Source organism: Camelus ferus, chromosome 23 (assembly GCF_009834535.1).
Source record: "Camelus ferus isolate YT-003-E chromosome 23, BCGSAC_Cfer_1.0, whole genome shotgun sequence".
NCBI classification, from domain to species: Eukaryota; Metazoa; Chordata; class Mammalia; order Artiodactyla; family Camelidae; genus Camelus; species Camelus ferus.
The window spans coordinates 12,291,930-12,306,418 of NC_045718.1; the positions used below are offsets into that span (position 1 = coordinate 12,291,930).

Sequence of the window (14,489 nt, forward strand, 5' to 3'; positions counted from 1 at the left end):
CGCCCCGCCCACCATGACCCGCCCCAGGCCCCGCCCATCCCACCATGACCCGCCCCAGGCTCCGCCCGGGCCCCGCCCATCCCACCATGACCCGCCCCAGGCCATGCCCGGGCCCCGCCCGTCCAGCGCCTGTCTCGGGTCCTCCCTCACCTGCATGCCCAGGCAGATGGTGTTGAGCATGATGAGGGCAAACATCAGGTACTCGAAGTAGGAGGAGGTGACGACGTACCACACCTGGTACTGGTATGGGTTTTTGGGGATGTAGCACCTCAGGGGGCGGGCCTTCAGGGCGTACTGCACACACTGGCGCTGAGACAGGACATGGCGCGCAGGTCAGCACCCGGAGCCCTTCCCTCCGCCCTCCCCATGCCCAGGTCCATGGGCTGGAGGACCCAGCATTCAGCAGGCCAAGGGCAGCTGTGGCTAAGGGCCCCTGCTGGGCTGTTCAGGGGAAGAGCCCCACCGAGCCACCCACAAGCCATCAGAGCCCATCCCTAGCACGGCTCCCCCGTCCCAGGGGCTCTGGGGATTGTGAAGGTTCCAAGAGGAAACCCCACCTGACCACTGCGTGCTGCTTCAGATGGGAGATGGGTTGGAGGTGGGGCTGGGCATCAGATGGAGGGTGTGGGGTCACCCTGCCCCCGCCTGAGGGCCCTCTTCCCTGCCCCAAGCCTCGGCTGGGCCGGCAGAGGCCTCTGGCAGGCAGTCCAGCAGCTACCTGGTTCTTGTCCAGCTCGCAGTTCTTGTACTCCGTCTCCCCCTGCTCCTGGAAGGTGACGATGACAAAGCCCACGAAGATGTTCATCATGAAGAAGGCAATGAGGATGATGTAGATGATGAAGAAGATGGCCATCTCCACGCGGTGGTTGTACACGGGGCCCTTGTCCTCCTCGTTAGCATCAATGGCCTTGTACAGCAGCCTGGGGAGGGCAGAGGGAAGGCTGGGCTGGGCTGGGTGTTGAGGCGGAGCTAGGCCAGGAAGGGTGGGCTTCATTCCACTGGACATGGAGACCCAAGCCGGCTTTCCAGGCAGTCACGCAATGGGGGAGGAGCTAGGACCCTGCCAGGAGGCTGGACCAGATCCTGGAATGGGACACACCGCGCCCCCCTCATCGCCCAGTCGGGCTCCCCTGCGGGCAGAGAGGCCCACTTCCACTTGAGTCCCCTGGTTGGGCTGTCTCTCAAGGGACCAGCCAGCACACCAGTCCTGCACGCACACCGTGTGGCTTGCTGAGCACCTGCCACATTTGGCAGAGTGTAAGATGGTGTGGGTGGCCCCCTGGTATGGCCCCGACCGAAGCTGGGTGGGCAGGGTCCCAGTCCCCACTCACTCCGGCCATCCCTCGAAGGTGGACACCGTGAAGAGTGACATCATGGCCGAGAGCACGTTGTCGAAGTGGAAGTCGTTGTGTATCCACTGGCGGGGACGCAACTCCACCTGCGTGGGGTCCCCATCCTTGTACACGTAGTAGTAGCCCCTGAGGTGGGGGGGCCCGGTCACCGCACTGTGCACATGGTTCCTCGCCCCACCTGCCCCCCATCCTCCAGGCCCTGAGGGTGAAGGTGCAGGAAAGAGGGGAGGTCTGGACCAGGGTCACCCAAGGGAGGGGTTTCTGTGAGGGTCCTTCCTGGGCCCAGGTTCCTCAGTCCCCCAGTGGGAAGACCACCCTGCCCCTCAGGCCAGCCCCTCCCCATGCAGGGGTCCCTCCGGCATGCACACCTGCACTCCTCCTCTGTCATCTTGGACACGTCATTGCAGCTGAAGAACTTCCCCTGCATCCGGGAGGGAGGAAGGGAGACAGGCTGTCATGGAAACAGGATTGAAAGATGCAGTGGAAGGGAGGAGGGAAGGCAGGGCCTGGGTCTTCCTCTTGGAGGGCGGAGGGCAGCCTGACCATCAAGGCAAGGCCCCAGGACAGCCCACTGGTCCCTCAGCCACCCTGAGGCCCCCGCCGGGCAGACAGCCGGGAGGCGGGGAGCCAGCTCCTTAGAGGACTGAGTGTTTGCTGGGTGCCCCAGGCTGGGCCTGAGGAAGGGAAATACACTGATTTCCAGGTGGAAGTGAAAAGACAAGGTCCCCCAGGAAAGTGAGAGCAGCAGGAGGGCAGCTTCCAGACGCGACACGGGTGACCCCACCCCCGGCAGCTCCCGGGAAGATGAAGGACGCCAGGCCCACTTGCAGGCGCAGAGGGCAGAGGCCCAGCTGCCTGAGGAGCCGGAGCTGCTGGGGCGGGGCGGGCGTGTGTCAGACAGCCCGGCGGGGTGAAGGGGTGGGGGGGAGTAGCAGGGAGGGTGGTGGCAGGGCCGGCAGGTGGGGCCTTCACCCGGGACAGCCAGGAGGACAGCAGGTACTGGTGGTGATGGTGGCCCGCAGAGCCTGGGGGTTGGGGAGGGACATCACCCAGGAGCCCAGTTCAGACTCACGACAGCTTCGCCCTAAACCTGTGTGTGCTGGACCTCTGCCTTCACAGTGCAGGGCTCCTTTGCTTAGAAGGGAAATGGGCCAGCTCCTGCCTTGGCCCGAGAGCTGGCACCGGAGCTGGGGAAGTGAGGGCAGGCCAGGGCTCACCTTGAAGAGCTGGACACCGATGCAGGCGAACATGAACTGGAGCAGCGTGGTGACCAGGACGATGTTCCCGATGGTGCGGATGGCCACAAACACGCACTGCACCACGTGCTGCAGAGGGAGGCCAGTCAGCGTGGTCCCCGCCTCGTCACCAGTCCCAGCTTGTGGGGGGCAGAGAGGGGTCCGTGGGCGGCACGGCTGCCCAGCCTCCCCCTCACCCCTGGTGGCTGGGCTGAGATGTCCGGGGTCAGCCCTGGCAGCCCTGTCCCTGCCGGGGTCCTGCCGGGCCCTCTCTCACCTTCAGCCCTTTGGCTCTGTTGATGGCCCGGAGTGGTCGGAGCACTCTCAGTACCCTCAGGATTTTCACCACAGAGATGGTGCTGGACCTGGGGGAGCGGCAGGAGGGTGCTGAGGGCTGCCCTCTCCAGCCCTCCACCTGCCGCCTGCCCCCAGCTCTCCACACTCAGCCCTTCCCTCAAGCTGCCTGTGCTCCTGCCTGGGATAAAGGGGCCCTCCTCCCTGGGCTAGTCTTGCATCACTGTTGTAAGGGTTTCCTCCAGGGCTGCCCCAGACCCCGCCTCTCCCATCAGACGGGAGCGCCTGGACACAGGGGCCATGCTCCCCGTGGGGCAGGGCAGGACCACCTTCTCCCCTCTCCACCCCCTCCTGGTCTGCAGCACACGCCCTACCCACTAAGCCCTGTCACTTCAGTCCAGCTGGGGACAACCCAAGGGACCCTCGACCCCCATCAGTGGCCCCGAGAGACCCTCCCCTTGCGGCTCGGTGCCGACCAACCAGCATTGGTGGGCTCCCCCTCTGGGACCCCGGGCCGCCTCGCTCACTCAAGTCCCATGGAGATGAGGGACACGGCCACCACCAGCAGGTCCAGCATGTTGAAGTAGTTGCGGCAGAAGGAGCCCTTGTGCAGGAAGGCCCCGTAGGTGGTCATCTGGGGAGAGAGGCAGCACCCCGGGGGGGAGGAGACTGGGGACTCTCCTTGCTGGGTCCTCAGCGCACTGCCCCACCCTCTACTCCTGGCTCTGGGGGCACGGGGACCTCTCCCAGGCAGCAAGGCCATGGGAGCCCTGGGGCTCCTTCCACACGGAACCATGGCAGGGAGAGCCTCCCCACCCCCTGCAGAGCCGTACAACTGCTCCTCCGCCCCGGAAAGCGTCCTCAGGAGCCAGCTGCGCGCTGGGCATTGCTGGGTCAGGCTGAGCTGCTGTCAGGCGCTGGAAGCCTTGCTCAGGCCTCTGACCCCCTCCTCCTCCACATCCCTGGACCCGCCTTCTCACTCGCCTCTCAGCGTCTTTCACGTGGTCCCTAGTGATCTCCCACGCCCCCGCACAAACACGCAACGCCCTTAAATTCTGGCCAGCTGAAGCCTTTCCTGGCATTCAAGGCCCTATATGATTTCATCTCAACTTCCCTTTCCAGCTGCTAAACCGAGACCCCCGACTCCCCTGCATGTATGCTATACACCAGCCCAGAGGGGCCACTTTCTCCTCTCTGAGCATGTCCCAAACATTGCTTTACAATGCATTTGTCATTGTCTTGTCCTCCTGAGCGGCCCCTCCTCTCTCTGATGGAGTCCTATCCAACTCCAAGGCCTAAAATCACCACCTTCAGGAAGTCCTCTTGGACCTCAGGGAAGCCACTATCTCCCTCTGATCAACCCTTAAAAATCAAGGCCCTGAAAGAACGGACTGTCCACCTTTCACACTGCAGCCTGCTCCGGGCCTGCTCCCCCTGCCCGGCTCGCCACTCCCCTCCTGGGTCATGGAGGTGAAAGCTGGGGCTACTGGGTCTCTGATCCCCAGTCCCCACCATCGTGGTGTGAACCTAGCGTGTCCACCTTGAGAAACAGGAGTGATGCGCTGTGGACAGGGAGTGGGAGGGTCGGGCGGAGCTGCCAGAAGCCCACCCAGGTCAGCGGTCACTTCTCTGGGGTCCTAGGAGAAGGTCTCTCAGTCACTGGTAACAAAGGCCTGTGAACAAACTGCTGCTCCCGAGTCTACTCCTAGGCTACTGTGCCTTCACTCTGGAGGAAAGTGCCCAACGCTTCACCGACACTGACAGTGCTCCGCTGAGGAGCTCATGGGCTGCAAGTTGACTGTGCTTCATGCCTGCACACGCACCTGCTGGCCCACTCACCTCGGACTATGAGCTGAAACCACTGGTCTCCTGGGCCCCACCAGTCTTTCCCTGCTGCCCTCAGCCATCTTCTTGCTTTTCCCTCCTCCCTGCAACCCAGCCCCTAAGTGAGCAAAGCCTGTGTAACTGGGAGCCACATGTGCTCTGGGTCCCGGCCTGGAGATGCCCCTCACCCAGCCTGTCCCACTGCCTTCACTCACCTTGAGGACAATCTCCACAGTGAAGACAGAGGTAAATGCGATATCAAAATACCCAAGGATCTGGTGGCCAGGCAGAAGTCAGTGAGAAGACAGGAAGAGTGATGATCTCATCAGGGTCTTCACCCCACCACCATCACCACCATCACCACCACCACTATCATCACCTCCACAATCATCATCACTATCATCACCACCACCACCATCACCATCACAGTCATCATCACAATCATTATCACCACCATCACCACCACCATCATCACCTCCACAATCATCACTATCATCACTACCATCACCATCACAGTCATCATCACCATCATCATCACCACCATCACCACCACAATCACCTCCACAATCATCACTATCATCACTACCACCACCATCACCATCACAGTCATCATCACCATCATCATCACCATCAACTCCACAATCATCATCACTATCATCACCTCCACAATCATCATCACTATCATCACCACCACAGTCATCATCACCATCATCATCACCACCATCACCACCACAATCACCTCCACAATCATCACTATCATCACTACCACCACCATCACCATCACAGTCATCATCACCATCATCATCACCACCACCATCACCTCCACAATCATCATCACTATCATCACCTCCACAATCATCATCACTATCATCACCACCACCACCATCACCACCACCATCATCACCTCCACAATCATCATCACTATCATCACCACCACCACCATCACCATCATCACCACCACCACCACAATCATCATTACCATCATCATCACCACCATCATCACCCCACCATCACCACTACCATGATCTCCATTGCCACCACCATCACCACCACCATCACCACCACAATAATCATCACCATCACCATCATCACCATCAGCAGCAGCAGCAGCATCACCACCACCATCCCCATCCCAACCATTATCACTGCTAAAACCCAGCAACAAGAGCCTGTCTATGCCACATGCTGTGACAACACTGTTCAGAAGGAGTGGGTTGGGCAGTCTTGGCCCTCCCAGGATTTAAACGCTAAACAACTCTGATGCCTACAGTTACACAGAGGATACCACTGAGCCCCAGGCATCAGAGTGAGGTGTGCAGGTGATGGAGGCTTGGAGCGGGGAGGGGTGCTGGGCTGGGTGCTTTCACCTGATTCCTCACGGACTCAGCCCTGATGGGGTCCTCAGCAGCCAGCGCTGCACTGCTGAGCAGGATGAAGAGCAAGATGAAGTTGGTGAACCAGGTGGCGTTGACAATGCGGTGACAGAGGATACGGATCCTGCAGGGGTTGGGGGGGAGGGTCAGGGGAGCTGTGAACTGGGCGTTCAGGTCTCACCAGCTTCTGTCCTGCACAGGGACCCTGGAGCCCTCCCTCCCGGGTCAGTGGAGAAGGAGAGCCTGCTTCTGGGTGGTCTCCAGCTGGACATGCAGGGCCCTGCCCCACATTCTGTTCCTGCAGCCCTGATCCCATCCCCTAATGAGCCATCCCCCAACATTCCACTCTGTCCCACGGTTTTGCCACCAGAACAGGACAGGCTGATCACCATCATGAGGCAGATGGATGGAGCTCCATGAAGACTGTAGTCTGTATTTTAAGGTGTGAACCTGTGAAGCCAGTAAGGCTACAGCCTCACCTGGCTCTCGCCTCCTTGTCCCATCTACAATTGCTCTTGGAAAGGAACCGATATGTGGGACCCCTCTTAGGTGTAAGTGAGGGACAAGGTTTAAAGGGTTACTTCTCTCAGAGATGCTTGCGTTTTAAATGGGGCATAAGATCTTAAGCTAAAGAAATGACTTTCTCATAGTGTATTGTAGGCCCAGAGAGTAGGGAGAAGGGGGTCTTATCAGAGCAGGAAGCAGCGCTCTCTGACAGCCCCACCAGCCCCTTGCCCGGCAGCCGCGGGCCCACCCACCTGTTGGTGGGGCTGAAGATGAAGAAGGCGCTGGCATCTGGGATGGGCACGGCCTTCTCCTTCAGCTGCAGCTCGGCCAGCGGACGTGGCCGGGGGCTAATTGGGACCTCGGGCTCATCTTCTTCATCATCCCCTGTGGGGAGGGGGAGAGAAATTGGGGTGACTTTCCATGCTTTACTGCTACCCGGCTCCAGTGCTCTGAACCAACTGTGAACCCTCAGTGGCCAACAAGCTATGTGGGGTGCAAGGATGCCAGCAGAGTCCAGCCCAGGGACCTCCCTTCCCGCAGGACACCAGTCTGAGCTGTCCAGACAACTGTTAGGCTCAGGACCCCCCAGAGGTGGGGCCAGGAGCAAGGTGGGGGAGACTTCTGGTGCACCTTTGCTGCCTCAAATGCTCACAAGCTGGGGGTGACATAGGGGCCTGGGTTCTGGGCCCAGCTCTGCCCCTGACTTGCACGCCAGGCGGGCCTCCGTCGCTCCCAAGTTCAGCTCCCCAGAATGTGAAATGGATGAGGGGCAGGAGGCTCGTTAAAATAAACAAACTCCAAGATTCTCTCCTGGGCTTGGGTTCTAAAGTCACCCCAAAAGTAGACCATCAGGGAGGAGCTGCCAACATGAAAAACTAATAATATTCTTCCTCTCCTGCCAGTGCCCGGTCTCGGGGAGAAGCAGGTAGGGGTGGGGAGGCAAGGGAGCCCCCAGCCTCGTCTGCTGGGTCTCAGGGCCCCGTGAGAGGGAGCTGCCCCAAGTCCTCAGCCCCCGGAAGAGGAGCCAGCGATAGATCGGGCTGGGGACGCTCTCGAGGGTTGGGGCGCCCTGGTCTCTCAGCGCTCGCCGTCCCTTGCCTCCCCCCTCCCCCGGGCAGACCTCCGGCTCCCTCCATGAGGCGGCCTGCGCAGGGTCTCAGCTCCCCCAAGAACCCGTTTCTTCCTCACAACGAGCATCCTAATGTGACCCTTCCTGTCCCCCCTGGGCCACCAAGGGCCCAGAGACACAGTGGACGCTTAACTGCAGACACGGTTAATTCTCAGAAGCAGCCTGTCTGCCCTCTCTTTACCCATCATTCGGATTTCCTCTCTCCACACCCGTGTGTCAGCTTCATCGCACTTAGATTTTTTTTTAATTTTATTTTTTCTGTTTGTTTTGGAGGGAGAAGTAATTAAGTTTGTTTGTTTGTTTATTTATTTATTTAACGGAGGTGCTGGGGATTGAACCCAGGATCTCGAGCATGATAAGCAGGCGCTCTACCGCTGAGCTCTACCTTCCCCTCACTGTGCTTTTATTTTGTCCTAAGCTGGGATTTTTGGAAAGGAGGATAAACATCTTCAGCCCCCTGGGTAAAAGGCTCCTCCACCTGCCCACCCCGCAGCCGCCCCCATCCTCCCCCTTCCCCTTCTCTCCAGCCCTGCCCCCACCCCAGGTCACCACCCTCCCACCTGCACCGCAGCCGCTCCTGCCCACTAGAAGACGCTTGTCAGATAAAAGAGACCAAGATGAACTATCCTGACACCAAACATTCCTTTCTGGCACAGATTCGAAGGAACACTACTAGTCTTGTCTGCAGCAGCTCCGCTCTCCCCAGACTTCACTTTGCAACGTCCTCATCCGTCTTCATGCATTCCACTTCCTGATTGCCTACTCAGTGCCAAACACCGTGCCACTCAGGGCACAAAAAGTCCCTCTGGTGCTTAGGGTCACTGGCACAAAGCCACGCGGCTCAGCCAGTCCCGCAGACAGAAGGGAAACTGCGCCGATGACCGCGGGCTCGGAGGACCCGGGAGTGAGCCCAGCAGGACGGGAGAGCTCTTTGGCACCAGCCTCTCCCAGGCGGCCTTCTAACCCTCATCCAGCCTGGGTGCTGTGCCAAGTGTTCCCTTCCGGGTGCCGACGAAATGGATTTCTGCTGCGGCCACGGGCTGCGTGTCATTCACCCCCGGCTGTGTCTCCCTCCCGCCCCCAACCTTGTCTCCATCTGGATTCTCCCACAGTGCAAGCCATGCTTCTGCTTATCCCAAATCAGCCCAGCCTCCAGCCCTGCCCATCCCTAGCCCCGCATGGGGGGACGCACTCCCTTCAGTGACCCACGTTGCGTGGCTGGTGGGGCTGTAACAGAAGACGTGTGAGTCTCTGTGCTCCTTGAAGCACACAGCGCGTTGAAGCACACAGCGCGTCACCTCTCGTCTGGGCCATTTCAGTACTCTTCCTACTGGCCTCCCACTGCTACTTTTGACCCAGTGTCTCCGGTCTCCAAGAGCAGCCACAGGAATCGTCCTAGAATCACGATTCGGCTGGTGCTGCTATGCTACTTGAAACACTCCAGGGGGCAGGGTAGAGCTTGGTGGTAGAGTGTGCGCCTAGCATGCCCAAGGTTCAATCCCCAGCACCTCCATTAGAAATAAAACCTTATTACCTGCCCTAAAAATTAAAAAAAAAAATTTAAACCGCTCCAAACCCAGCTTTACCCCAGGCCCTACAGCTCTTGTAAGACCCGCTCCGCACCCGCTTCTCTGCCCTCATCTTGAACCACCCCCTCCACGCACACACACAGCCCCGTGCGCCATCAGTAATCACTATAAAATGACAAGCTCTTGTCCCACTCAGGAAATGCTGGCTGAATTACACGAAAATAAAGTACGTGCATTTTTCCATCGTGTGTTTGTGTAGGAGAGGCAGGCAGGCGGCCCATTCACCAGGTGAGGTACACAAAGGATGTCTCTGTGTCCTGATGTCTTCGTGGAGGGTCCAGGGAGGGGACACATGAGACACTTCGTCCCGGGGGGAAGTGAACCCCAGCACGCCCTGCTGTGGTCCCAGGATGCTCACCTGGGAAGTCGGCCGAGGGGTAGGGGTCCTTCACCTCATTGACGTTGGACTCAAACTCGTCGATCTTCAGCTGCAGGAAGGAACACGACGAAGTGGAGATGAAAACCAGAGCTGCCGCCCCCAGTACTGAACACTGACTGGGGGCCTGGAGGTGCCGCTCACCTGAGCCTCCCTCCAGCCTGGGGGTGGGGGCCGCTATGGTCATTCCCGTTTACAAAGGAGAAGCCAGGCTCTGAAAGGTCAGACAGGCTGCCGGAGCCACCAGGACCCCGGCCTGTCTGAGCCTGCGTGCTGCAGCCCGGACAGTTCTGAGAGGAGAGCCGAGTCCCCGCCAGGACCCCCGCCCCCGCCCTCTGGCCGGGACCCCGCCCCCGGTCCGGCTCCTGCCCCTCTGAGCTCTGGTCCTGGAAGGCTGAGCGGGGCCAGGCCGGAACAGGGACAGGCAGGGCGGGGCTAGAAGTGGGGGGAGGCGGTCTGGGCCTCTCAGCGGAACAAGGGGTGTCAAGTGGGAGGGGGCGCCCTGACTGGGTGGGAGGCTGGGACTCACAGGAAGTCTGCGCCTGGACCGGGGCAGCTGTGGCGCTGTTCAAAGGATTCCCTGGGGGGCCGTTGACTCCCCCCAGCACAGCGGGGGAGCTGCCCTCGCCTGGCTGAGACCCAGGCAGACAGCCCCTCTCCTGCCTCCTGCCGCCCCCCAGCACCCTGGGACTCGGCTGCACGGGGGCCTTCCAGAGCCCCCGCCCTGTGCCCACCCTGGAGCGCCCCGCCCTGCCTGCAGCAGGGCTCACCTTGGCTGTGGTGGGGATGCCCTCCCCCTTGGGTTTCTGGTCCAGCTTCTTGGTCAACGTTGTCTTCTCCTCCTCTGACTTGTCCGGGAGCCCCCTGAGGTGGAAAACCAAGAAACCCCAAAGTGGAGGCCTATCCGTCAGGTTCTGGGGGACCCGCTCAGCTGGATGACACCCTCCGCAGACCCTGCCCACGAGGTGGGGGATTCTGTGGAGGGAGGAGCCTGGAGGGAGCAGGACAGCCAGCCTGGCGGGAGGAACAGCGAGGCTCAGCGGTCAGGCCGGCCACACCCCACGTCTGCTGGTCGGAGAGCTGAGTGAAGTTAGCTTTGACCTGGTTCATGGATGTCACCGCATGGGAGCGTGGTTTGGTCCAAGACAGGGCTCAACTCTTGGGAAATGTCTGGACTACAGTGCTGACCTCTCCCTCCCTTCCTCTCCCGTTTTGCCTCCACCAGGCCTGGGCACACCATGCCGGGGGAAGCAGGCGTGAGTCTCGACCCCTCAGTGGGGCTCCCCACTGGTGCGGATGCCACCTGGAAGCTGGTTGGAAACGCAGACCCTCCCCCACCCCAGGCCCCCGAATCTGGGTCGGTATTTCCACCAGATCCCTGGTGGTTCCTTCACAGTTAGAGTCTGAGAAACACAGTCTAGACCATCAGTCCTGCGTCTGCTCCTGGGGAGGGTCCCAGGCTGCAGAGGGTTAAAGGGCAAACTCACGGCTGCCAGAGGCTGAGCAGAGGGACTGACACCCCCCAGGACGTGCAGATCCTCAGGGGCAAGCCTGGTGGGAAGATTCCTGGACCCTTGACCAGGGAACCGGTCTAGCCTGCCTGGTTCTGCCCTCGGCCCATCTGAGGATCCACTGGCCTCTAGGCCTGTCCCCAGGGACACCTCAGGGGGCTCTGCCATCTGCGTCCTGGGGCAGGTGTCAGTGGCTTGGCGCCCCCCTCACCAGGCCCCAGGGAGGCCCCAGCCCAGAGCTGGGCCCAGCCTGCAGGCCCCCCGACCCTGGTGCACCCCACTCACTTGGACATCTTCCTGCGCCTCCGCTCCTCGGCCTTGGCCTTCTGGGCAGAAGTCAGGCTCTCCGCCTCCGCCAGGTTGTCCACGGCGATGGCCAGGAAGACGTTGAGCAGGATGTCTGGGGCGTCCCGCTAAGGAGCTCGGGTGGTGGTGGGGGGGAGCCTCTGGGGTGGGGTCCCTCCCTGCCCCCGCTCCGTGGTACAGTCATTGGGGTCCCTCTGCTAAGCAGGCATCGGCCCCCACAGGGCATGGCCAGGTCCCACCCCCGCCCCTCCTCCATCCACTCCTCTCACCTCCGTCTGTTTCCGGATCCTCTGTGCCCGACCCCAACCTCTGGGCCCAGCGGACCCCCATCTTCATGGCTCCCCAGCCGAGCCTGCCCCTCCTGCTCCAGGCTCCCCATCTCTCTGGGGCTGATTGCTCCCACCTGCCAGCAGCCACCCTGCGGGTCCCTAACCCTCCTGCGCCTGCGAGGGCTAGCCCTGCAGCTGTGCCTGTGCTCGCTGCCTGCTGGCCCGCCCCCTGCCCCGCGAGCCGGGGCGCCCCCCCAGCAGAGGGCCGGCCGGCAAGTGGGCACTTAGACCCCGCTTTAAGCCAAGGCCCCTCCTGAGGGGATACAGTTGCCGCAGACGAACAGGATGATGAAGTAGATGGACACGAGCACCCCGGGGTAGGTCGGCCCGCCGTAGGCCAGGATCCCGTTGTACATCACGGAGTTCCAGTCCTCGCCCGTCAGGACCTGGAGGGAGGCAGGAGCGCGGGGACATGGAGGGGCCGGAGAGTCTTCTGCGGGCACCACGTGGTCCAAAAGTCCCCCTGCAGCTCTGCCGGTGCCCCCAGACCTGTCCTCCCTTCCTCCAGGCCCAGGGTGAATGGTCCCTGCTCTCCTGTACCTCTCCCGGGATCAAAAACCCTATTGTTGGCTCTTTGGGGCCATGGAGTTGATCGTGGGGTCACAGCTTCCCTGCGCTCTGTTCCTAATGCTCCCCCGACCAGGCCTGCTGCCATTCCAGCCCCCAGCAAGAATGTGGAATGTCGAATTCCTTGAAAGACATGATGCCTGACCAGCCAGTGGGGTGAACGGAAGAAAGAGGGTGATGTTTCATGTAGGACCAGCGGTTGCCACACTGCACACTGCCCTTCCCACTGGCCATACCGCCACGATGTCCCCACGAGTACCGGCTCCAGCAGAAAGGAGACTGTCCGCTCTACGCTAAGACTGCTCCGAGGCCCCTCAGGGAGGCCAGCGCGCTCCCTTTAGCAAGCGTGCGCTGAGCCACATCTCCGTGGTGGGAAATGCGTTGTACACCTCCGGGGCTTTTGCAGCCTCGGGGATGGAGAGCCCCCCTGTCTGACCTTGAGCTCAGAGATACCAGTAGCACTTGGGAGAGAAAGCAGGCACCTGGGCTCCCCGCCCACCCAACCCCTTCCTTCATCTCTCCTCCTGTGGGCCAGCACTCTGCTGGGCGCCAGGACAAAGGCAAATAAGACACACTGGGCACAGCGCCCAGCTTCCGGAGCGTGGAGGAGACAGAAGCAACTATTGCCTGGAGAGGGACAGCGGATGCAAAGCAGCAGATCAGAGAAGGCTTCCTGGAGGAGGTGATGCCCACCCTGCTGTTGAAGGGCAGGAGGCGAATCCAGCGCCCGAGGCACAGCCTACCTGGAAGACGCTGATGAGGGCCTGCGGGAAGTTGTCGAAGTTGCTGCGCCGCACCTCGGTGTCCTCGAAGTCGAACCTGCCCCCAAAGAGCTGCATGCCCAGCAGGGCGAAGATGACGATGAAGAGGAAGAGCAGCAGCAGCAGGGAGGCGATGGAGCGGATGGAGTTGAGCAGGGAGGCCACCAGGTTGCTCAGGGACGTCCAGTACCTGGAGGGGGAGGGTCGCAGTGGAGGGGAGCCCACCTGCCAGGGTTCCTGAGATCTGGGCGGCTCAGGGGAAGGCTGGGGACTTGGGGGACGCAGGGGGAAGGGCCACCTGGATCCCCGCTTTCCTCGCCAGAGCATCTCAACTCCCCTTAATGGGGCAGCCATTTAGCTTCTGGGACCACCAGTAGAGTCAAGACCAGTGAGGGCGAGGACCACTCCTCCCCATGCCCCCTCTCCCTGTGCCCCCATGCCCAGCACAGCCCTGGCCCAGGCAGAGGCTCCAGGAATCAGGTCCTGCACACTCTCCCCCAACCCCTTTCCTCTGCTTCTCCCACTTTTTCCCTAACGGAGGAGCTGGGGATTGAACCCAGGATTGTGCATGCTAAGCACATGCTCTACTACTGAGCTACACCCTCCCCCCACTCCTCCCCTTTCGTCTTCCTTTCCTCCCTCCCTCTCCCTTCCCCCTTCCTTTTCCACACTCCCTTGTCTGGCCATAGCAATGGTGAGAGGAAAGAAAACCACAGAGGAAGGAGGTCAAAGGGGGAAGACACTCTCTCCGCAGAGGGAGAGGGCACTACCAGGAGGGCAGGATGGGCAGAGCGAGCAGGGGGCGCTCCGCTCACTTGGTGATCTTGAAGATCCGGAGGAGGCGGATGCAGCGCAGCACGGAGATGCCCAGGGGCGTCATGGCGCCCGACTCCACCAGCAGGACCTCCAGGATGCCGCTGCACACCACGAAGCAGTCGAAGCGGTTGAAGATGGACATGAAGTACTGGCGCAGGCCCAGCCCGTACATCTTCATCAGCATCTCCACCGTGAACAGGGACAGCAGCACGCGGTTGGCCACGTCTGCAGGCGGCAGCGCAGCCCCGCGTCACGGTCCTGCCCCGCCTGCCTCAGCCAGCCCTCCACGCCGACCCCCTCCCCGTGTCTCCAAGCATCCTCCTTTTCCTACACTTGAGATCCAGCAAAACCTGGCGACCCTTCGCCGTTGAAGGAACACTAATCCAGATTTCTATTTGGCAGGTCCGCCCTCATCACTCCACCAGTCACCAGTGGGCATCTTAACTCCATGTCCCTGGCCTCCCAGAAGCACCGGGCAGAGCCGACCAGCCTCCTGCTCTTCAGATGTTCTTTTCCCTTG

The 14,489-nt window shown here is 61.0% G+C and overlaps 1 protein-coding gene across 2 annotated transcripts in view; it reads right to left on the reverse strand.

The window, feature by feature from the left end:
* CACNA1S (calcium voltage-gated channel subunit alpha1 S) overlaps positions 1-14,489 on the reverse strand; it is a 59,311-nt gene that overhangs the window by 18,633 nt on the left and 26,189 nt on the right. For both annotated transcript variants that reach the window (XM_032466854.1, XM_032466853.1), the window contains exons 11-26: positions 13,969-14,194; positions 13,136-13,343; positions 12,091-12,211; positions 11,476-11,590; positions 10,450-10,543; positions 9,662-9,731; positions 6,837-6,969; positions 6,073-6,202; positions 4,921-4,980; positions 3,409-3,515; positions 2,865-2,952; positions 2,570-2,677; positions 1,721-1,773; positions 1,332-1,478; positions 719-920; positions 151-309 (exon numbers count right to left, since the gene is read on the reverse strand). In XM_032466854.1, the coding sequence (XP_032322745.1) occupies positions 151-309; positions 719-920; positions 1,332-1,478; positions 1,721-1,773; positions 2,570-2,677; positions 2,865-2,952; positions 3,409-3,515; positions 4,921-4,980; positions 6,073-6,202; positions 6,837-6,969; positions 9,662-9,731; positions 10,450-10,543; positions 11,476-11,590; positions 12,091-12,211; positions 13,136-13,343; positions 13,969-14,194 (2,021 nt within the window). The remainder of the gene's footprint in view (positions 1-150; positions 310-718; positions 921-1,331; positions 1,479-1,720; positions 1,774-2,569; positions 2,678-2,864; positions 2,953-3,408; positions 3,516-4,920; positions 4,981-6,072; positions 6,203-6,836; positions 6,970-9,661; positions 9,732-10,449; positions 10,544-11,475; positions 11,591-12,090; positions 12,212-13,135; positions 13,344-13,968; positions 14,195-14,489) is intronic.